Genomic DNA, 22607 nt, shown 5'->3' with positions numbered 1-22607 from the left:
GCAGCCACCTCACCATAACGGCACTGCAGTCACCCTCCCGCCAGCTAGTTTTAATCGTCGTATGAAAGTGAAATAGGAGACAAAACAAGTCAGGGGCTGTCAGTAATCATTCGCGTGACTTATCAAAGCGTTACGTCGCCCGCGGGCACGTACAAATATGCTCAAACAGCTCAAAAACAGTTGTGTCCATCCTAACCTCTCTGGCGGAACACCATTTGGTGACGCAGGTCACCGTTTTGGTGACGGACCGTACCCGGGTTTGTATGGGTACCCGTTTTGGTGAGATTGGATATAGAACCACCACCAAAACTGCGAATATTTTTTGACTGTGTACAAAACAGATTCACCCCTCTTTGTGGGGCTCGCACAGCTCGACCTTTTCTTGCAGTCGTTCCACATATGCACCACTTCTGCTTGGACAAGTCGTGCTCGTTGTGCCGGTTCTATGTTAAACTAGCGACTCCAGCTTTGCGACCATAATCATGCAACCTTCTGCAAAGCACTGTACAGTGAACCCTGGGGGCCCAAGATAAGGCCCAGCACACTGTAAATGTCTTACGGTGAAAGGCTGCACCAACATATTATGGTGGGGATTTTCTCCATAATACCAACAAAATTCGTCAAAATATCTATAAGGTACAGTGAATTCTCAATGGTATGTTACAAGGTCAGCTGCACCACCATAATATGGAACATTTTCACCATAATATGGAGAATCTTCACTGTAGAACATTTAGAGTGCGCCAACCCACATAACCCAACCTGTTCGAATCAGGATCGGTTTGTCCCGCAGATTACCCCCGCCCGCCTCTCTCACTGGAAGTCGCGCGCTCCTGCAGACAGACTCTGCGCAGCGTCTCGTCGCTGTCTCTCTCTCTCTCTCTCTCTCTCTCTCTCTCTCTCTCTCTCTCTCTCTCTCTCTCTCTCTCTCTCTCTAACCCACATGGAACGCCACATGAGTGCGAGCGAGGCAAGGCGATGTTCGGAGTTGCTCCGCAGAGCCTGCTCGACGCGCCGCCACCGCTGTGACGTCATTCCAAGGCTGCGGGGTCTTTCCGGGACGGTGGGAGCGGAGCTCAGTGCCTCCTTGGAGCCGGGCGGGGCGTGGCGTGTGTTGTGGTTCCCAGCCGGCTGGGCGTGCTTCAGTGACTGCAGACTTTGGTGCGCGATCCTGCTCGTTTATTGGTCTGTTTTCACTCTCGAGAGTATTTGTTGGTCCTCAGGAAGCTCTTTCGGCTGTGGTACTTACTCGCAGTGGCATCTTCATCGTGTGCTTTTACACCTTAGACTAAGACCCTAATGAGGACTGACACCTGTCCCCTTATCGATGTGAATGCTTGTAGAGTCTATGTGCTTTTGAAGCTCTGGCACTTACATAGCTTTCACTCTCATTCCAGGAACGTGACAACACGTTGGTTTGAGCATTGTGACACATTCGTTTGGGTGTGAATGGGCCAAAAATCAGCTCTAGAATGAGGGTGTTTACGGTTTGACGAATGATCAGCGCATGCTGAAGAACAGTGTTTGAACGGTTCTCAAGTGAAGTAGTCGGACCGCTTGGATTGGAACAGAAGTCACAAAAGAACTAGCGCAAAGGATACATCGTTTAGCGTTCCCAAGGCCAAGTAAGACAACTGTATTTTCGTTTAGTGTCACAGACACTCGTAAACTGTCTTTTAATATAGTGTCACAGACACTCGTAAACTGTCTTTTAATATAGTGTCACAGACACTTGTAGATGAACTTAAGGACGGTCTCGCCTCTTGACACCCTTAACAAGGGTGAGCCCACTGAGGTTTCGTCATGAGAGCAGTATTCCCTTGTGGCAAGAACACTTTTTCTTGGTGAGCCAGGGGGAAAGCCGGGGTATTTGCGGGGCGCATTGGTCTCTGGCCGTCTCTGAAACACCGACACCGACAGAGGTATATGCGATTTCACTGCGCGGCCTGAAGATTGATCCCGAGAGCCGTTTTCGACGGTCTGTCCCTGTCGCAGCCATATGGGACGCCACATGAGTGCGAGAGAGACACGGCGATGAAAACAACTCTCGGAGTCGCCTGGAGGTTCGCGTCGGGCGAGGGCAATTACTTGGCCGCCACGGTCTCCTCTGTGCTTCCCCGGCACGCCACGCGCACCTGACCAGAGATGAGAACAGTGACCCCACGGTAGAAACATTCCCTTGGTTTTCCCAGGAACTGCCTGGAAATCGCCTATGTCCCTACCATGGGCTTCCTGGAAAAACCAGGTACCGTTTTTTACCGTGCCCTTCGGGAGAAAACACGTGTCTAAACCTCGCTACAGGAGTCCAAACTAAAGTTAAAAGTCGCACTCAGTTCACAGTAAATGTTTTTGTGCAAATTTTGTACGAGACATCACAGTTTTTTGTGCACAGGAACTTTTCGTACAATTTGTACGAAATTTTGCAGTAAATGGGGAAGTTTGTGCGGTTTTTCGTACCAAAACTGTACAAAAAGTTCGTGTGCTCTAAAAACTGTGATGTCTCGTACAAAATTGTACATAACATTTAGTGTGTTCCGTTCTCACCGGGTCATTGCTGTTATTTTATGTGTAACCTGTCATAGACGTCACGGTTTGGGTTATATGAAATTAAGAATAAAATGCAATAAAGTTAAAAAAGACTCGCAAATTTGTTTTTGTTTTTCGTTTTCCAAAAAACCCACAAATATAGGTCTGAACTAGAAAATCTCGGATTGAAATGAGCTGGCGTGAATCCCGGGGGTGAGAGTAAAGACAAGAGGGTCGGTAAGTGTGGCAACGTCGCACTCCGCCACCGCCGATTTTGCCATAATTTTGGCGTATTCCAGGCGTAAACCTCGACAAACCACGGACTACAACAAGCCTTTAGTGCGCCAAATTTACGGCTTATGCCACGTAGTTTTCCCACCGTTCTTCTTGGTGTATCGTCCGGGCACAGCACAGCCCTCGCGTGCAGAGAGGTGTCCAAGCTGCCCCCAAATTCCATGCCCTGTTCCGCTAGAAAGTGAAACCTTGAGGGCCGATTCAACGAGCCTATTGCGTCAGTGTTCAGCAAAGTAACCTGACAAACTTATTTTTCTATAATGCAGAAATCTTGATGGATGCTGCCCCGTGGGACAAGAGCTTCATCGTCGTCTTCTCGACACCACAAGTAATATGCTCTTCATTGTGCCAGTGTTGTATTTCTTCGTGCCGCAGGCCTTAGGTGAGCGTAAGTCTGGTTGTGTCAGGGGCGGACTGGCCCGGGGTTGGCGGCGGGGAAACCCCCGGTATACGGGCCCCCTTTGGACCAAAAAACACAAAGTATTGTCCAGTTACGTAACTCCAGAGCATGCTATTGACTCGGAGTTGCTTCAAAATATATCAAAAGTATCGATATTGGTGTCAAAAGCTTTAAAAAAAAACTGTTATTGTTCATGTAAACCCCCTGACAGATAGGTGAACCCGAACCCCTCTGGCCTATTTCCCCGCCGGGCCCTTTAGGAGCCAGTCCGCCCCTGGGTTGTGTATCTGGTTTTAAGTACGTATAGTGTCAGGGTGGGCTGATGTCACCGCCATTTTAAGCGCTGGGACATTCCATGTGAAGTCAACCAGGCCTTAGCCACCATGGGCTCCGATCCGGTTCCCGTTTTCAGGGTTTGTTACCCCTATGGTCCCATGAAATAATCGGTACTTGGTTTGGGGTCCGGCCCCCCAGGGGCTGGGCTATGGCCAATTTACTTTTTTGCTAAATATTGAAACAACGCAACTTTGGAGGGCAGTATCTCAGCAACCATTCGTCGTAGGTCAAATCCGAGACCAGATTTGGAAAGAGGATGAAAAACTGAATCTTTTTTGTCATTGAAGTTTTTATGTCCAAAAACTTTTTATAACTTCAAAACTTTAGTTAAGTTTTAAAATTAGCGCCATTTCCTAGATCCTCAACCGATTTTGACCAATCTGGGCTTAAAAGATAGCTTAAACCCTTCCCTAAACGAAAATGTTAACCAAAAAATGTGTTCGGCTTCGTTCCCGAGAACGAGCCATTTTCGTAAACCCCTGCAACCACGTATTTCACCAAATTGTAGTGACGGCCGCACTCGCTACCACACTGGACGCTCTCTTAGGTGTTTTCGGCTCAAAGCAAGCTTCCGGGTTGCTTTTCTAAGGTCAGGGGACCCAAGCGCCTGTCAGGTAGGCCAACAACCAGCAGACCTGCTACGCACTAGTGACGACAGGGTGGCCTACCTTGCCCCTAAAGAGTGCGACGGGCAGCGCTCTCTGGGCGGTCGGGCCAGTACTACACCCTGACAACCCGGCGTGATATTGTACAGGTGGGTGTGGGTGTTGTTTTAAGTTATTGTTGCTCGGCAGGGTAGGGGATGTTTCAGGCGTTTCAGTCAGCATTTGGGTAAACATACATGTTTGAATTCTCTTTGACAGTCCCAGCAGATTTGACTGCACGCTTCAACGGCATTTTGGAATTAATCTGAAGGCATACCATAGTCAATAACAATGAAGATACAGGTTAGTAGTGTTAAAGAAGATACTTTTATTTAGATACAGCTATATATCCTAAAAAGTCTGAAAATTTCGACTTTTTTTTAACAGTGTAGTTAAAGTAGATACTTTTCTTTATGCTTTCCAGCAGACTTGACAGCACGCTTTAACGGCATTTTGGTAATAATCTGAAGGCATACCAAGAAGATACTTTCCTTTGGCTATAGCTAAAGAAAAGTATCTTCTTTAACACTAAAGCAAAATCGGTGGAGAACAAGTACAAAACCACCATAAGACTGTCAAAAATGTTTAATAAACATTGTTTACCCATTCTGCAAACTCAAGTGTGTGCCAGGCATGCACTTCTTGGTGCATGCCTGGCAGGCACACACTTCTTTTCTGCATGCCTGGCAGGCACACACTTCCTGGTGCATGCCTCAGGCACACACTTGCTTGTATGCATGCATAAGCGACGGCAAGTGTGTGCCAGGCATGCACTAACAAGTGTGAGCCTGCAGGCATGCACCAAGAAGTGCATGCCTGGCACACACTTAAGTTTGCAGAGCAAATGCTGACTGAAACGCCTGAAACATCCCCTACCCTGCCGAGCAACAATAACTTAAAACAACACCCACACCCACCTGTACAATATCACGCCGGGTTGTCAGGGTGTAGTACTGGCCCGACCGCCCAGAGAGCGCTGCCTGTCGCACTCTTGGGGCAAGGTAGGCCACCCTGTCGTCACTAGTGCGTAGCAGGTCTGCTGGTTGTTGGCCTACCTGACAGGCGCTTGGGTCCCCTGACCTTAGAAAAGCAACCCGGAAGCTTGCTTTGAGCCGAAAACACCTAAGAGAGCGTCCAGTGTGGTAGCGAGTGCGGCCGTCACTACAATTTGGTGAAATACGTGGTTGCAGGGGTTTACGAAAATGGCTCGTTCTCGGGAACGAAGCCGAACACATTTTTTGGTTAACATTTTCGTTTAGGGAAGGGTTTAAGCTATCTTTTAAGCCCAGATTGGTCAAAATCGGTTGAGGATCTAGGAAATGGCGCTAATTTTAAAACTTAACTAAAGTCTTGAAGTTATAAAAAGTTTTTGGACATAAAAACTTCAATGACAAAAAAGATTCAGTTTTTCATCCTCTTTCCAAATCTGGTCTCGGATTTGACCTACAACGCATGGTTGCTGAGAAAAAGCCCTCCAAAGTTGCGTTGTTTCAATATTTAGCAAATAAGTAAATTGGCCATAGCCCAGCCCCTGGGGGGCCGGACCCCAAACCAAGTACCGATTATTTCATGGGACCATAGGGGTAACAAACCCTGAAAACCGGAACCGGATCGGAGCCCATGGTGGCTAAGGCCTGGTTGACTTCACATGGAATGTCCCCGCTATGAAGATATCGCGTAAGGCGCAATACAATGAGACATTGTCCCTACAGTATGATAGTCACCAATGCACACCGAAAACGCCCTATACCAAGGCATGGGGAATCATTGCACTTTACGTGTGTTAGACACTAAATGATTTTGCACAAGTTTGTACGAGTTGTCACAGTTTTTGTTATTAATGGAGATGGACTTTTTGTACAGATTTGTACGTAATTTTATACAAAAATGAAGAAATCTGTGCGGTTATGCATCACAGAAAAAAGCCAGTGAAACGCCTCATGAAAAAAGGGAACATTGCGAGGCTATTTGTGTACCAAAGCATTACGCTCATTCGTCGTTATCCCATTTGGTGCGATGGAAACGGTCCAGGGGGCAGCCGCTACTACTCGCGACCAACACAAGATAACGGAATACACTCTCAGCCTTTTACTGACTTTTACTCATTGGCTTACGCATTTCTGTAAGCAACCATAATACTAAGTATTTTTTGTCAGAATTACTTAGCAATTGCTAAATACTGTACTGATATTACCGTTTTCTTAGTAAATTACAAAGAAATTTTTAAGTATTTAAGAAGTTAATACTAAGTATTATGGTTGCTTACAGAAATACGTCTGCTAATGAGAAATAGTCAGTAAACGGCTGAGAGAGTAGGAAGGAATTTTACGACTGATTTCGCGTTAAGTTTTGGAAAATTGGTTCTAAACGCCAAGAATGAAATCTTATCAAGGCTTACAGTTATGCATTCATGGAGATTGCCAGTCAAGTTGTTTCCAGGCTTACTACTGGCAGTTTGCCCTCGGGGGGGGGGGGAGGGGGGACGGTTTCAAACGCATGCAGCAAGTGACGCTACACTCGCTTCTTGTTGCAGCATCATGCCCACCACTGCAGTCGGAGACGGTCCGGGTGGTGTGTTGGCTCGGCGAGCGGGCCGTCGACTGCATGAAGGACCCTGTGCCGCCTGGAACCCTAGCCAGGTTCTTCTGCATGCCTGGGCATCAACTCTCGCTGCCCAACATGCCGCCCGCGAGGTTCCAGTCCCGCTGCGGCAGCGATAGCGCCTGGAGTATGCAGCCCTTCAGCTGCCAGCCAGGTGTGACCGGCACGTCTTCACTGTTATTCAATTGTTGTTTTTTTTTTTAACTTTGTCACGTTCATCTGAGTACGTTGTGTCATTTGTTTGAACGTGACACGTCACATCGTAACTTAACGGCCCACAGTGGGCTAGAAGACCGGTGGAGGCGGCCAACACTCTAGACGCTGACAAACAAATATTGGAGAGGATTGGAAGTCCTACTGATTTACGAATATTGGAGATGAGTTTTCGGGTTGAAAAACTTTGACCGCGCTCTCCTGTTGGTTGCAGTGACTTGCCCACCGTTGCAGCTTCGGACGGTGGTCGCGGATTGCACGCTCGCGGGGCAGCCGGTGCCCTGCAAAGAGCAGCCAGTCTCGCCAGGGACCGTCGCCACTTTTAAGTGCAAGCCCGGCCACAAGATCAAGTTCGGGTATTCCCGGGACCCGAACTTCCAGTCGCAGTGCGGCACGGACGGGCTGTGGAGCGAAGGGCCCTTTCGATGCGAACCGGAATCGAGTGCAAGTGCGGCAACCCCAGCGCCAGGTGCGTGACTTTACGAAAATATATCGTCGGCACACTATTTAACCATCCCTATGAGAAACGAAAAGGTACGTTTCATGTTTGAACAAATTACTTGCATTCGTACATAGGTACTGTCAGAGTGAGCGAAAAGTTAGTAACGTGCTAAGAGTGTACTTATAGAGATCATCTCAGTTTGCAAATTCCTGAGACTTCAACTATATTTCAACATCATTTCTATGTCTTTCCACGTTCTCACGTTGTTTTGATTTCATTTCGCATGAGGTTATTTCAACGTTATTTCAAGGGGATTGTACACCTAAATTCAAGTTATTTCCCGGTCAGAACACTTAAGTTTTCAAAGTAGGATCGCGAAGAGCACCCCCAGGTTCCAAGTGCACGCTGTGAAAATTTGAGTGGTCACTTGATGACAATTTCAAGGCTAATTTTCCCAACAACAATGTCGTAAAAAATTGATTGTTGACATTGTTGTCGCGCCCATGCAAAAAGTATAGGAGCTTTGATGAAAATGTCATCAATTTGTGATGAGAATTGTCATGACTTGAAAGTGATGAAAATGTCATCCGCGTTTTTGTCATAAAGTGACAACAAATTTTCACAGTGTGAAACGTTCGAATGCTGCAGTGACGTGCCCACCGCTGGAGTCGAAGACGGTGCTGGCAGAGTGCCGGTTCCAGGGACGGCCCTTCGACTGCACGGCGCGGAGCGTGCCTGCCGGAACCACCGCCAGGTTCCGCTGCAAACCCCTGCACCAGTTCCTGTTCGGCTACCTGCCGGCCTCCAGCTTCGAGTCCCAGTGCGGTGCAGACGGGCAGTGGACTGTGCAGCCCTTCCGATGCGAGCCCAGTGAGTCCTGTTTACGGTGACAGTTTAGAATCCGGGCAAGAGCTGCGCAAGCTAACGCTCTTGAAAAGGCCGAGATGTGAAATAAGAGTGCATGTACTTCTCTCGGCCAGGTGAGCTTTTTAACTGAGTTGCGCCCGCACAGCAATAGTGGTGCTACTCAGCGGAAAAATTCCTAAAACTTACTTACGAAATATGAGAATATTCTAAATTTTAAACCGTTACATACTGTTATGTCTAAAAAAAAATCTTCAATGTAAATACAAAATTTTACAAGTTATTTTAAAGTTACAAAGAAAGCTGATGTACGAAGTAATTCTTTTCAAAAGGAGAAAAGTTAGTACTTGGCACGCTTCTTCGTAAAGTTTCCACAGTGCGGTCTACTGTGTGCAGCTCTTAATAATCCACTCATTTAGAAGACGTTTCACGACCCAAAGAGTTCAATCTCACGTCTTTATTTTTAAAATTATCTGTGTTTAGTCTGCGGGCAGCCCACCGGCAAAGGGATCAGCTTCATCCGCGACGGCAACGTGACGGCCTCAGCAGCCGACTTCCCCTGGCACGTGGTCATCTACGACCTGACCAAGGACCTGCAGCAGATCTGCGGCGGCACGCTCATCTCGCCCAAGTACTTCGTGTCCGGTGAGACTCGCCGATAGCACTGGTGAAACTAAAGTGTAGTATTAAGTTACGCTTTTTGTTCAGGTGCTGTGAGTTTACGCTTCAAATCAAGCTTAACAGGCTCTTTCATCAAGATTTCCCTTATCTAAATACACTGGTAAAACAAAGGCATAAAAATTACGCCCTTTAGGGCATAAATGCCCTTTTACGCCCTTGCAAGGGCATAAATCGTTTTATGCCCTTGGGAAGGGTGTAAATGGTATGGGAATTTCAAGCAAAATTTTAATGCCCTTCCCAAAGGCATTAACGATTTATGCCCTTTAAGGGCGTAAATCGTTTACGCCCTTAAAGGGCATAATTTTTATGCCTTTGTTTCACCAGTGTACATGGGGAATTTCCATTCCAAGCAAAACGTCTTCTAACAAACTTGCACTTCTTTGTAGTTGGTGGTATGAGACGCTGTCCTATTTAACGCATGGAAGGACTGGATTGCGAAATGGTGTTTCTTATGGGAATCACCGAGAGTGAGTCAGTGTGTTCGAAGGTACATGAGTTGATGAATCGGGTCACCAACGCACAGCATGTAGTTTCTGACAATCCTACTCAGTTGTAGAAAGTGACTGAAGTGCGAGTGCAGTTACAGCTTTAGAGAGTTCTTTACTTCAGAAACGAAAGATTTCTGTACAGAAATCTTTCGTTTCTGAAGTAAATAACGTTGAACGTTCAATATTATATTTTGGGTGAGGGCAACTTTATATCCTAAATTTGGGTGATGGAGCTCATCTCACCCTATGGTGCCCTGGTTATGACTTTTTGATTCTCAGTGAACCCTCGATGTAATCCATCTCTTATTGTCCTTCTCAGGAACTTCCTCAGTTTTTTGTTTGGCTTTAAATTCATTTTCTGATTTCAGCTGCTCACTGCTTCCACGATGGTAAGAAGATGTCTCCCGAGGCAATATACAGAGCAGGCTTTGGGAAGATCAAGAGGAATGTCAGCGAACAAGAGCCAAACGAGCAGTACAGAGAGGTTAGGTTAAGTGCATTTCTACAACCTTTCAAATCCTTCTATGCAAGTCACTTGTCCAGGTCATGCACACGCTGACCTACATTGAGCCTACCAGGCATGTACTTGTGGAGTGAGCAGATCATCATTTCTATGACGGTATAAGGGTTGCTCAATCCGAGGTCTCGGATATCTTGCGCCAGGCTTAAATAATTAAAACGTTTCTTCCCCTAATTTTACCCACGCCTATTCAATGAATATGTGAATTGATTCTAAAATCATTTCTTTGAGAATTTGACCGCATCTGTTGATGACAGGTTTTTGTTCACTGATTTTGACTATGACAACAAAGTTTTTCCGCACTTTCCAATTCTCAATTATTAGTTTGTCAAAAATGTAAACTAGAAAATGTAAAACTACAAAGGATCCACGGGTTTCTCATGTGTCTAATACAACGGCCGGCGAATAGCACAAGCTAGCTTATTTTACACTTAATTACTTACTGCGCACTTTACCAATGCTTGCACCAGCAAAACCCAATGTTACGGTATTATTATTTGCATGTCAGCTGGAGAAGATTTACATCAAGGACTACGGTGGCAGCAAAGAACTGTATTCGAATGACATATCACTCGTGGAGCTCCGAGACGAGGTGGACATTACTTCCACCACGATGCCCGTTTGCGTGGACTGGGGCTTGGAGCTGCCCAACCTTCGCCATGGAGAGCTGGGCGCGGTAAGTATCTGACAAGCATATGTTATGGCATTACAGTTCCCTCTCAAGAGACCGGGACTGTCAAGATGTTGCGGGTGTGGCCGCGACGTTTGCAAGTGTTGTTGCCGGTTTTGACTTCATTGCCCTGATACTCCATTCGTACTTGCCACGACCCATGTCGTCATCATATCAGTTTCATCTTAAGAGGAGTTGTTTGCGCCCTTCTCTCAAGGTTTCATTGGATCCTGAATCGAGGCCGGGAAACGACCGCACTGAAAACTTGATGAAGGGTGTACTCGAGTGTGTATTATACCTACCCATATGGAGCACCATAATGTGCACCTTCGGTTCGAGTCCCATTTCGCGACTCTCACTCTCAGACATATGTGGACTTTTTTCTCCCTTGCTTATGACGTTTTCTGAGCAAACGTAAAATGTACTATTTTCTCTTTAACTATGCACAATTTTGATCGTTTTAAAGGTTAAATTGCCATTAGATCATGTAGAAATTGAAAAGTACATTGCAAAACAAAAAGTCAGGTTTAATGGACTTAATACATTATACTATACAATGAACAAAATAGTGCATAGCTACAGAGAAAATAGTTCATAATACGTTTGCACAAAATCCTTAAAGTCGATACGGGACTGAGAGTGTGGGAGCTCAAAACCCGTTTTTGACCACCTCCACCTCCGCCGGTCTTCTGGCCCACTGTGCGCTGCGTGATCGTGGCCTCGGCGTGTTGCAGGTCGTCGGCTTCGGCGACACTGCGGAGAGAGCGCACGACTCCCTGCGGTTCGCCTTGCTGCCCTTCATCAAGAGCGCCGAATGCAAGCGGCACGTCACGGACAGCTTGGCCGTGTACAACAAGCTTCCTGACAAGTTCTGCATCGGGTTCGTGAACCGTACGTATGGGGCAGGCGGAAAGTTTGTAGAAAAAGCCAGAATTCTAACCTAATTCTCAGTACTTTACGATTCAAATCTTTCGTAATACAGACACTGTGGTAAAAAGGTACGGAAAATTCTGTTAATTTTTTTGCCAGGATTCTCCGTAGCCCTCTTATCAATATTCTCCGTATGCTCTTACAGTATTCTCCGTAGGGCCGTACAGTATTCTCTGTAAGTCCGCACAGTCTTCTCCGTAGGACCTGGAAGACTGTATAGTCCTACGGAGATCACTGTAAGGTCCTACGGAGAATACTGTGCTGTCCTACGGAAAATACTGTAAGAGCCTACGGAGAATATTGATAAGGGGGCTACGGAGAATTACCACAAGCTGTTTACAGAATTTTCCGTAGCTTTTTGCCACAGTGGAAACATTTGTTCGTAATATGAAGAAAGTGGTGACAAGTTACTGAGAATTTCTTCCCCACGATGAGTTCCAAACTTCACTGCTCTGTCATAATACTTCGTGCTGCAAAGAAAAAGCTCAGGAACTTGGGGAGTATTAGTAGGCAGCTACCTCTGTAGCGTGGAGGACCCATGACGTCATTCCCTTCCCGGCAGGCACGACGGTGGCCAAGGGAGACAGTGGGGGCGGCATCGCCTTCCCGAACGAGGAGCGGGCGTGGTATCTGCGCGGAGTGGTGTCGCTGGGCAGCTCGCAAGAGACCACCTACTCGTTCTTCACCAACCTCACCACCTTCGTGCCGTGGATGTCAGGCCTCATTCAACTCGGAGAGGTAAACGGGTGAGGGGCTTGCGCCGAGGACTGGAAGTTAACACGAACAACTTTTAATGCTCTTCCTTAAAAATAACCTCCGCTCCGCAGTCAAAATTTGAGTAGTCTTTTGATGACAGGCTAATTTTCTTTACAAGGATGTTACCAACATTGTTGATGACATGGTTGTCACGCCCATGCAACAAGCATAGGGGCTTTGATGAAAATGTAATCCTTTAGTGATGTGATTTTCATCATTTGAACGTGACGAAAATATCATCCATGATTTTGCTAGTGACAACAAAAGCCATAAAGGGCTTGAAAGACTTCAAGCCCTAAAGGGCAATCACTCTGAAAATCTTCCCAACTATTTTGGGCCTTACAAAGAAAAGCAGCTGATTTCTTAGTCGGGTCTAAGTACTTATTTTGAGCACACGTGCAAAGAGAATACTTCGTAATTTTCGAACTATTTCTTCATAACACACTAAATAGCTTGTACCTTACACGGGCTCAAAATAGTTCTGAGGGTTTTTATCGTGTAGTTGTCATGCCTCTTGTTTTACTAGTGAACACTTGAGACTACTTCGTTCGCACTTGTCTGTCACCCGTTTTTCAGGTGAGCGGCCGGCGCTGCGGCGTGGACGTGAACCAAGCCAGCATCGTGAGTGGCGCCGCGGCAGGGCAGTTCGACTTCCCCTGGGAGGTGGACGTCTACTACAAGCAGACCTCGAACCACGACTTCGAAAGGCTCACCACCGGGGCTCTTATTGGTCCCAACCTCATCATAACGCGTTGGTGTCCCAAATATTCTTGCAGTTCAGTTTAGGGGAAACAGAGGAGAAAGCAGACTTGCACACTGCGAAAATTTTGGTTAGGTTGTCATTAGACGACAATTTCAAAATTTCAAGGGTAATTTTCCTTACAAGGATGTCCTCAAAATAAATGCTGACCACGCCCATGCAGTCAGTGTAGGAGCTGTGATGAAAACGTCATCCTCGGTTTGCTATACAGTGACAACAAATATTTACAGTGTGGACTGGCTCTCTAAATCATGGAGGTGCAGCTGTCTTAAATATCATACCTGTGAGAATTCACTGTACCTTTTAAATAGATATTTAGGAGAATTACGTCGTTTGTATCATGAAGGAAATCTTCACCATGCAGTTTTTTTTTTGTTTTTTTTTCTTGCATGCACGAAACTGCAAAATGCACAGTTTCAAATGTTTCAAAATGCACGAATTTGTGCGCTTTACTAGACACGAAAAAGTCACGCATGAAATCTGTGCATTTTGAATCGCATGCACAGTGACGTGCAAAGCTTAAAGCTCTAATAAAACCTGCAAAGTAATTTAGTGTGTGTTGGTGTAGCCTTTCACCTTAAGACATTTAGAGTGTATAATATCCAAAGTAACAGAAACGTTAGAGGGTGCAGTCATCATATGCATTTTACTTCTGATTGAAAGGGGCTAAGTCCGTGACTTCCACCGGCCAGCCCATCGACCTGTCGGAATACCCGTCGACGTGGCTAAGAGTGACGCCCCGTCGCGAGGCACACTTCAAGAGCCTCGAAAAGGCGATCAACGTCAGCGAGGTGAGTAGAGTGAGCCGCACTCCCGCACTCACTAAATTCTTGTGGACTTTTTAAGCATCTTTCTTCATAAAATGCACACCGGGATGCATAACATTATTCACACCTTACGTACGTATCTTTGCATGCATAATTATGCATAAAGGGCGCAAAATTATGCATTTTAAAAGTCCACAAGAGTTTAGTGTGTACAAGCTTTCGTTGTCTGAAGACTGATTCCGAGATTCGTTTTGTCGCACTCCTTGCTCGTTCTGATGGGTGCGAGGAAGACAGAGCGGCGAAAGAATCAGAGGCAGCGGAAACTACAAGTTTCAAGTTTCGGCGCAAACCTATCTTAAAGGCTCGCCGTATCTGAGTGCATCCACTTTCTCCATCACCATTGTCACGTTCTTCCTGAAACAGGTGGTTCGCGGCTTCTTCCCGAGCGACGTGCTCGCCGCTTCAGGCTTGTTCTACAACATCCTCCTCCTGGAACTGAAGCAGCCCGTGCACCTGATGCCCGTGTGCTTGGACTGGACTGGCGGTGCGCTGCTCAAAAAGGAGCGCCTCGGAACGGTTCGTCGCTTTGTTTCAATTTTTGGGCAGTATCGTCATTCTGTGGCAAAGAACTATGTGTGTTTGATTAGGTGAACTGAAAAGTGAGCATGATTGAGGTGTCCCGGAGGGACGGTATGGGATGTACAAATGAGGCTACCACAGATGAAAGATGAAAATCTGATCTGTAACAGCATTTTGGGGCTGGGGCTTAAGCTGCGAATCTGGAAGAGGTAGCTATTGACATCGATCCACGGAAGCATAAGTCTCTATTCATGTGGCCCAACCAACAAACATGCTGACCTGAATTCTGTGGCGCCACGTCGGAGGGTTGCTTCATGAAGTGACTGCCAATCCTAGGCGCTGTCAGACTACGAGACGGACAACTCGACGTTGTGGACGCGCCTGCCCATTTTGAACACCACCAGCTGCAAGCAATTGAGCTCGGCCCAGCCCGGCAGTCACCACGTATGCACTGTCCAAGAAGGTAAGCTTTGGAGAATCCCGGAAGGAGTGGTAAGAAACCGAAAATCTACTCCACTTCAGCACGTAGCAAGAGCTTATTCTCACTTACACATATCCACACTTGAGTCCGACAGCCGGAATCGTCCAGCCACGGCTGAGAGGTGTCCTAGCACTAGCTCTCGGACTTGAAGTGAGTTTTTACTCACAATAACATACTGACGTTTGAGCGCGTGAATAAGCGCACTAATAATATTTTTATTTTTGTATTATGCGCGAAGTTATGCACTTTGACTGCTGAATGGTGGCAAGCCGGTCCGTGGTATACTCCCCAGCTTGCCAATTATTCGAAAGCTAATGGGATTTCGAGTCGAAGCTTTGCCAAGTTTTCGCATTCAAAACTGCTTGCCAATTTAGTGGCAAGCAAACATGCCACAGGCTGCAGTGCACACTTTGGTCTGCAGAGCACTTTCCAGAAACTCCAGTGCTCTCCTCGTATTACCTTGAGTGACGATAGTCGAGGACGTGTTAAAACGCGCTGGCGCTCATTGCTTCAAGTGTTCACTCGATCATTGTCTTTTGATATTGTGTCTTTTACAAATAACTTTCTGAAGGCCCGAAGCAACTGCGAGCCCACAACAGCTTGTACGTGTTCGCCGGCAGCACATGGTTTCTGCGCGGCGTCGGGTCTGACAGTGTGTCCACACCTGACGGCACCGTCACCGCGTACACTGACATGAGCGATCGCGGCGTGCGTCAGTGGCTGTCCAAGACCAGCGACATGATCGGCAAGCCCACTGTGAGTATACCCGGCAAAACTGAAGAGTGTACTCTCTAAATGTCATGGGACTCATTGTTTGGTCCCATGAATGATGCTATTTTAAGTGCACCTGATACCCGATACAATTTTGTGTCCACCAGGTGATACAAAGTGTCTGATGCTTATTGCAAATAGCAATTTCATCGGACAAATTGTGTCACGTGGTGGACACAAAATTATGTAATCGACGGATGTGCTCTAAATTGCATCATTCATCACTCCAGTTCCATGGCATCACTTTTTAACGAAAGGGAGGGTGGGGCAGTTTGAAACAGAATTTGGAATTTCGTTATTATAATCGTACTGTTGGTCTATATGCTGCGTGTTTGCACTAGATTGATAGAATGACTCATTATCTAGACTAGAAAACGCCCGCAGACGCTTACAAGTTCGTTCAACGTTAATAATAAGGTAAAACTCCAACCCTTGCATCTGTTTCAAACTGCCCCAGGCCGGGGCAGTTTGAAACAGCGATGGGGCAGTTTGAAACAGCTGTATGGAAGTCAACACGGGCCAAGAAGAGCCGCGTACACAACTCAAATAGATTCAAGTAGACTCAAAAAGACGTTGCCATGCAAGTGCTGACATTTTGACGAACTTTTTAAACATTTTTAATAATAATTAAAAAGCCAAAAAAGCATATTTTTCAAAATGCGATTTTTTCGAAAATTTGTATGGCAATGGATTCGTCTCAAAGAGACGAACAAAAGTTGTTAACACACATTACTGTTTTGGAGTTGAAATGAAGGCCTTTTCCTGCCCGCAAAGTTCACAACATGCAATAGTCTATAAATGTTGCATTTTGATGCCAGTCACGGGTCAAACATACAATGTCTTCATTGATGCCATCTGGAATTACGAACTTCCATCATTATGCTCGCTTTCCATAATATAAAACGTTTTTTTGGTGATATTGCTGTGTTTCAAACTGCCCCATACACTTCTGTTTCAAACTGCCCCAGAGGGCACCATTCCAATTGTGCTGCTCCCCGCCGGACTTGGTGAGGGCTACGTCAGTGTCCGAGGGTGCGTTACGTTTGTCTAATATGGTACTAAAAGATGAAGTAAGTGCGCGGGAGATGATTGCTTACTAGCGAAACCCAGACGGAAACTCCCGAGACTTAGAAATTTAAGTTTAGGCCAATTTCAATGGTACCGAAGTTTCACCTTGTTTTCAAGGCCACTTAAGTGCACCGTTGGCGACCGTGTCGATCGCAAATCAGTAAGATCATGAAAATAGAAGATTGTGCACACTCACATTTCCTTCGGCAGCCCTCATTGCTTTAATATTGGTGTTTGTTTCAAACTGCCCCTGTTTCAAACTGCCCCACCCTCCCTAACGTGACAAAATATCACGTCATTTGGAACATCGCACCTGGCTGACTTTTCCACTCTCGGCCTGGCAGTGTGGCAACGTGAATCTGTGCGAGCCGCTCTCTGCCGGACTCTCGCTGCGCGGACACATGCCCTGGACGGTGGCCGTGGTGGTGGGCTCTGGAAGCGGCAGCCGCACGGAGTCCGGCATGCTCATCCAGCCGAACGCGGTGCTCACAGGTGAGAACACGAGTCACTGCACTGCAAACACTACTAAGTACACTGGTAGAACTAAAGCGCAACTGTATGCTTGAATCAAGCATAATGTCACGCCTGAAGACGTTGCGCTTGAAATCGAGCATAGTTTCTCTTCCCCCATGCATTTGGATAGGAGAAATCTGGATGCATAACCCTGCCTGCCTAGCGGATGAAGCTGTGTTTCTATCACTCAAAATGTTTGCAGACAGCGCAGCCGTAGTGAACCTGTCTGGTTGGAACGGTGACGGTATAGTCCCGACAGTGTCAACAGACTCTATCGCTGTATTTTGGACAGCCGCAGACGGTAGCGTTAAGAGAAGCCAGGTAAGTGCCGTATACCTACGCTACAAACCTAACTGTCTTACTTTACACTTTTGCAAATGCTTCTGCTTGCCTGTACACTTTTAAAAGCCTACACTGTCATTCCTGGGTGTTCAATAACTAAGCGCCTTAAGGCGTTTGCCTCAAAAACCTAGACGCCTTGATGCGCTTAGTTACTCAACGCCTAAGGCGTTTAGTTACTCAACGCCTGAGGCATTGAGTTACAAGACACCTTTGTTTGGCCTGTACCCACCACACCAAAACAAAATGCTGCCAACCTATGTAATGAAAAGAACGTCTCTTTTTTCTGTTCGTTCTTGTCTTTTCATTTAATAGGTTGGCAGCATTTTGTTTTGTTGCGTCGCAAATGTTTACGTGCGAGTTCGTGTGTGCTTCTTGGCTCGGTTTATTCCGTTTTTAGACTGTTGCAAACGAATTTGAGCGCTTCGTGGCAGTGAAATCATGAATCGAATCGAACAAAGGGGCACACCTCTAAACTCTGAAAATGTCTCCATCTACTGGGGCAGCCCAACCTCACCAGCGCCTGGTCCATTGTGGATTCTTCACAATGGAGAAAAGGACTTATATTTGTGCTTCTTTCCTTCAAGACCAAATTTATATTGCCGCCTTTTTGTTAATTTACTTTGCAACCAACAATAAGACTCAAGTTAATTTTAGGACAATATTAAGTGATGACTGCTATTTGTTGACAAAAAAATTCTGCGGTTTGGTCACACGTATTGACATCAGCCGTCTCCATCCTTAGTTGGATATTGACAACTCAGCATCATAAACTAATTTTTGACAGGTATGTGTAGTTTATTTAAACAAATGGAAAAATATGGACAAATCTCCACGCTTACATTAGCAGTGCAGGCTGCCCTGGCCCATTGTCTCAAGGTGTTTAACTGCTGCGCGCCTTGCAAGGCGTTTAATGGTAAGACACCTTCAAAGGTGCGTAGCTGCTAAACACCTTGGTTCAAACAAGGGATGGCATGGCTGTATTCAAAGACAGTCAAGCTGTTTAGCCTCTGCACACCTCCAAGGTGTCTAGCAGTTAAACGCCTTGGAAGGCGTATAGCAGCTAGACGCCTTGAATCAATGGACAAGGGCAGCTTGTATTGCATTAGTACTCCCACTGCTGTTGTGGTGGGTACAGGCCAAACAAAGGTGTCTTGTAAGTCAACGCCTTAGGCGTTGAGTAACTAAACGCCTTAGGCGTTGAGTAACTAAGCGCATCAAGGCGTCTAGGTTTTTGAGGCAAACGCCTTAAGGCGCTTAGTTATTGAACACCCAGGAATGACAGTGTACTTGGCCAAGTGCACATTTTCAAGGGTATTCCTGCAAGCACACACAAATGCAGGCTTCGCTGAGTATAAACACTTGCATGCATGCTTATGTGTAACGTGGACTTTACTGGGCCCAGCATGCAGTTTTAAGTGTTTAAACATTTACGTACTTGGCGCCAAACACGCATTTTAGTTCGCACTTGCAAGTCTCTACTAAGTCGACAGTTGAGTTAGAAGTGTAGTGGTACCCTGCGCAGTTAGTTTTCTTTTGAAGAAGCAACCCTTCCGTAATGTGTTGCTTCTGCAGGTGGTCCGTGTGCTCGTACGCGAGGGTGCCGAGGTCGGGAAGGACGGCCGGCCGCTCCTGGACGTGGCGCTGCTCGAGCTGCGTCCGGACCAGGCCGTGCTCGCCACCCCGATATGTCTCGACCTCAACGGGAACGTGCTCCAGCCGTTGGCAACCGGGCAGCTGGGCTTGGTAAGAAGCAATGACAACTGCATCACACTGCCAAGTGTCCGTCATCAGTGACAAAATTAATGTTTCGTTTGTTGGGTTTAGGAAATGCTTTTTCTGACGTGCTGTTTCCGAGTTCCCTCTGAGAATTCACTGAGATTCCAAACGATACGAACGTAGCACTTATGGGCGCAATGAGATATCGCACCATACGTGCAGTGCCATAGCCATTATTGCCCCTTTTGTGCAATGAATCACGAAAATGCCCTATGCTAATGCATGGGAATGGGAAGGCCCTTCATGTGCAAAGGAAAAGCTTCACCAGTTGATGCTATACTCGTACCTTTTGGATTCTCAGTGTTTTCTTCGAAATGCGAACGAAACGTTTTACACAGTCCTTCGTTAGTGGAGACACTGGCCCGATTCAACTGTCATAGGTCGAGGCGTGGTCCTCCTGGGGTCCTACCAATCACAGTTTGGTGAGTGTGCCGTTTATGGGACCAGCGGAGTGCAGCACCCAGCTCCGCCAGTCATCAAATCGGTCAAGGGAATCCAATGAGTTTTGCACGTCAGCCACCCCCGGCGTTCTGGGTAAGTACCGCAAAACGTCGCAGATACTGTCATTCATTCCGCGATACTTGTTATTCAAAATAAAATTTGTGATGAAACTGGATTTGCAATTTTATCGATTCATCACACCCTGAATAGTTTATCTATCGCAAAAATTTATGAAGTAGAAGTAACCACACCCCTTGATTTGGGCGAGGAAAGGCGCATTTTGAAGTACTATGATTGTTGAATGTTGCTAAATAACTTTATTGCATATTTTTGTTGGCATTGTTGCAAAACATTTCAGTGAGAAGTTTTAAACATAATGACTTTTCGGTGCTGCCATTTGAATAACAGTGAAGGTACTTGCAAATCGAGATAGCGGAGCACAGTAGCTCACGAACATGTGCTTTCGATCTAAGATCCGACGGCGGTGCTAGGAGGAGGCTTCTTGGTGTCGTCTGGCAGCCAGTGGTATCTGCAGGGACTCTACACGGGCTTTGCCCGGCTGCGCCATCGCACCGTGGGACTGGCGTCTGACTTCCGTGACGATGCCCTGAAAGGATGGATGCGGGAGGAGCTGAGGAAGATAAAACCCGGTGAGTCAGCCAGACACTGCTAGAAAAACTTCAACAATTCCTGCCAAAATTTTCAGGGAAGGACTGTACTTTCAAGTTAAAACAATAGTTGTACCAAGTGAGGAACGAGTGTTGTCTAGTCCCGGCCTCTTGTACTTTCTAGAATCCTTACTGTACACTCTATCCCTTTTATTTTCTGTATGGTGTGGTCCAAATACTCATCTCTCTCTTTTTTTACAGTGAACTTGAAGTCTCCAGACGACAGTGGGCCGAAGAACTGTGTAGGAGGGCGGCCGACTGCTACTGAGGTGAGCGAGTGCCAGTGTACCCTTAGATGAGAAAACTTTCAGGCAATGTTCGAAGTCCAACCTTGAGTCGAATAATCCCTCAGAGTGTATTGGAAAGCGCTTCTGTTGGGGATGGTCCAGGGAATCGTCGTAGCAAAAAAGTGTCAATCAATGTCGCTGAAAATACAAACTGGGTGGGACTCTCTCTGGGATTCTCTTTTCGCTACGGACTCAGTTTTCAGTTTATAGCCCCCGGTTTTTAAATAGCTATTTTGCGTCTGATCTTTTTATCACAAACCCAATGAATATCTTTGGAACAGAAATGATCCCTCTTCATATCTTCTTCCGATCACTGTGCCCTTTCCTCCGCACGTGTCTTTCTGACTGTTTGCGGTCCTGTCACCAGTGCGGCCTGTTCAACTCCAAGGATGAGCTTCAAGACGAAAACGACTTTCTCTACAAGGCGTCCAGAAACCGCATGGAGTGGAATGTCCAGGTGCACGTGTATCGCAACAACCCCGTGTGGGAGGTTCGTGGGGGCGTTCTCATTAGGACATCAATGGTAGTCACGTGTAAGTTTTTTTTTGTTTTGTCTTTTTTTTTTCGAGATGAAATACTTCAATCTCAACTCTGCTCCTACCTTGTATGCGAGTCCAGTGACCCAATGACTTCTAAACATTCTTTAAGAACAACGTTGGAAGAGATAATCATCAATTTTCTGTTTCCAGCCGCCTTAAACATGTTCTCGAGGAAATCAAATGAGTCGTCGGGCCCCGGAGAAGCCATCCGAACGAGCAACGTCCTCGTCAAATACATTACTGCCGACGGAAGAGGCCCTTTCTCTGTTGAAGTGAGTATTTTAAAAATTAATGATGGCTCGAAGTTTTCACGCCTGGTACTATATCCAATATTGATTGGGTCCTTCATTCGGAGAACACTTCGATCCTCGCGTTGACTTTATCAGTATTGTACACCCTCATTCCTGGGACGTGACTTCTCGTGACAGCACGCTGAAAGGAATGCGACAGAATGTCACACTCCTTTGAGCATTGTGTCCCGCTCGTTCGGATGTGAATGAACAATGTCATTCCAGGAATGTGACACCACGTTCAAACGAATGTGACAAATTGTCACGTTCGTTTGAGAATTGCGGCACATTCGTTTGGATGTGACTCAGCCATAAAGGTTTTCCTAGGAAGCCTGGTAGAAACATAGGCGATTTCCAGGGAGTTCCCGGTCCCAAAAACCGTTTTTACTGTGTAGTTACTCTTTTCAAACTGGAGATTGTACGTAGATGACTTCAATAAAGATTTAACCTGATGGTCTCAACACTGCATGATTACTGTCTCCTTAACAGCCAGGCTGTAAATCGCATGTAGTAAAAGCGCATAAAGTGTACATCGCATGTACGCACCTGTGTTATTGGACTCACATTCCGTGCGTTTGTTTTCTCGTTCGCAGGTAGAAGTGTGGGATGACGCCTACTCCAGCCAACGGACTCTGGTTCCTACGCTGTTCCGCACCCTGGGCGCATGCAGGATCGCACCTCCTGTAGACTTCCTCAACGCCGAGTTTTGCACCGAACCGACCTCAGGTAAGGTTTACTAATCTGACCCCAAACCTCAAACGCCGGCAGTGTCTCGTTTGCGACAGTCATCTTCCAGTGGCCTGAAGGCGTATCGATATCAACTGGAATCGTCGAATCGTCCAACCTAAATCGCCCATATTAAATGAACCCGCCCTTCTTGAAAAATCTCAAAATATAGCTCATTTTGTCCGCCATATCAAGCTGTACCAGTCCACCAAGTTTCAAGCGAATTATTTCCAG

At 46.4% G+C, this 22607-nt stretch overlaps 2 protein-coding genes across 3 annotated transcripts in view; both read left to right on the top strand.

Annotated features, from left to right (window-relative positions):
- Nucleotides 1-1093: 1093 nt before the first annotated feature.
- LOC117649629 lies at nt 1094-22495 on the top strand. Its single transcript, XM_034392529.1, has 26 exons — nt 1094-1185; nt 1398-1625; nt 3087-3202; nt 6734-6955; nt 7229-7483; nt 8105-8326; nt 8804-8965; nt 9858-9973; nt 10518-10685; nt 11414-11570; nt 12172-12347; nt 12942-13116; nt 13789-13916; nt 14316-14468; nt 14808-14934; nt 15524-15708; nt 17136-17283; nt 17507-17625; nt 19219-19389; nt 19803-19956; nt 20337-20513; nt 20733-20800; nt 21186-21351; nt 21508-21629; nt 22241-22373; nt 22416-22495. The coding sequence occupies exons 3-26, from the start codon at nt 3154-3156 to the stop codon at nt 22493-22495; spliced, it is 3633 nt and encodes a 1210-aa protein (XP_034248420.1). The 5' UTR covers nt 1094-1185; nt 1398-1625; nt 3087-3153.
- Nucleotides 22246-22607, top strand: part of LOC117649688 — a 45643-nt gene continuing 45281 nt past the window's right edge. For both annotated transcript variants that reach the window (XM_034392652.1, XM_034392651.1), the window contains exon 1: nt 22246-22373. The gene's annotated coding sequence lies outside the window, so the exon portion shown is untranslated. The remainder of the gene's footprint in view (nt 22374-22607) is intronic.

Source organism: Thrips palmi, unplaced genomic scaffold (assembly GCF_012932325.1).
Source record: "Thrips palmi isolate BJ-2018 unplaced genomic scaffold, TpBJ-2018v1 HiC_scaffold_4, whole genome shotgun sequence".
NCBI classification, from domain to species: domain Eukaryota; kingdom Metazoa; phylum Arthropoda; class Insecta; order Thysanoptera; family Thripidae; genus Thrips; species Thrips palmi.
Note: the sequence above shows the minus strand (reverse complement) of the source record. Positions and strands in the feature narration are given on the sequence as shown.

Excerpts from the sequence above, each read along its gene's own strand:
- LOC117649629 (XM_034392529.1), top strand. The coding sequence starts at position 3,154 with ATGCTCTTCATTGTGCCAGTGTTGTATTTCTTCGTGCCGCAGGCCTTA. Across the intron at positions 10,686-11,413 it reads GCCATGGAGAGCTGGGCGCG|GTCGTCGGCTTCGGCGACAC; the intron begins GTAAGTATCTGA and ends GGCGTGTTGCAG. Across the intron at positions 14,935-15,523 it reads CGTATGCACTGTCCAAGAAG|GCCCGAAGCAACTGCGAGCC; the intron begins GTAAGCTTTGGA and ends AACTTTCTGAAG.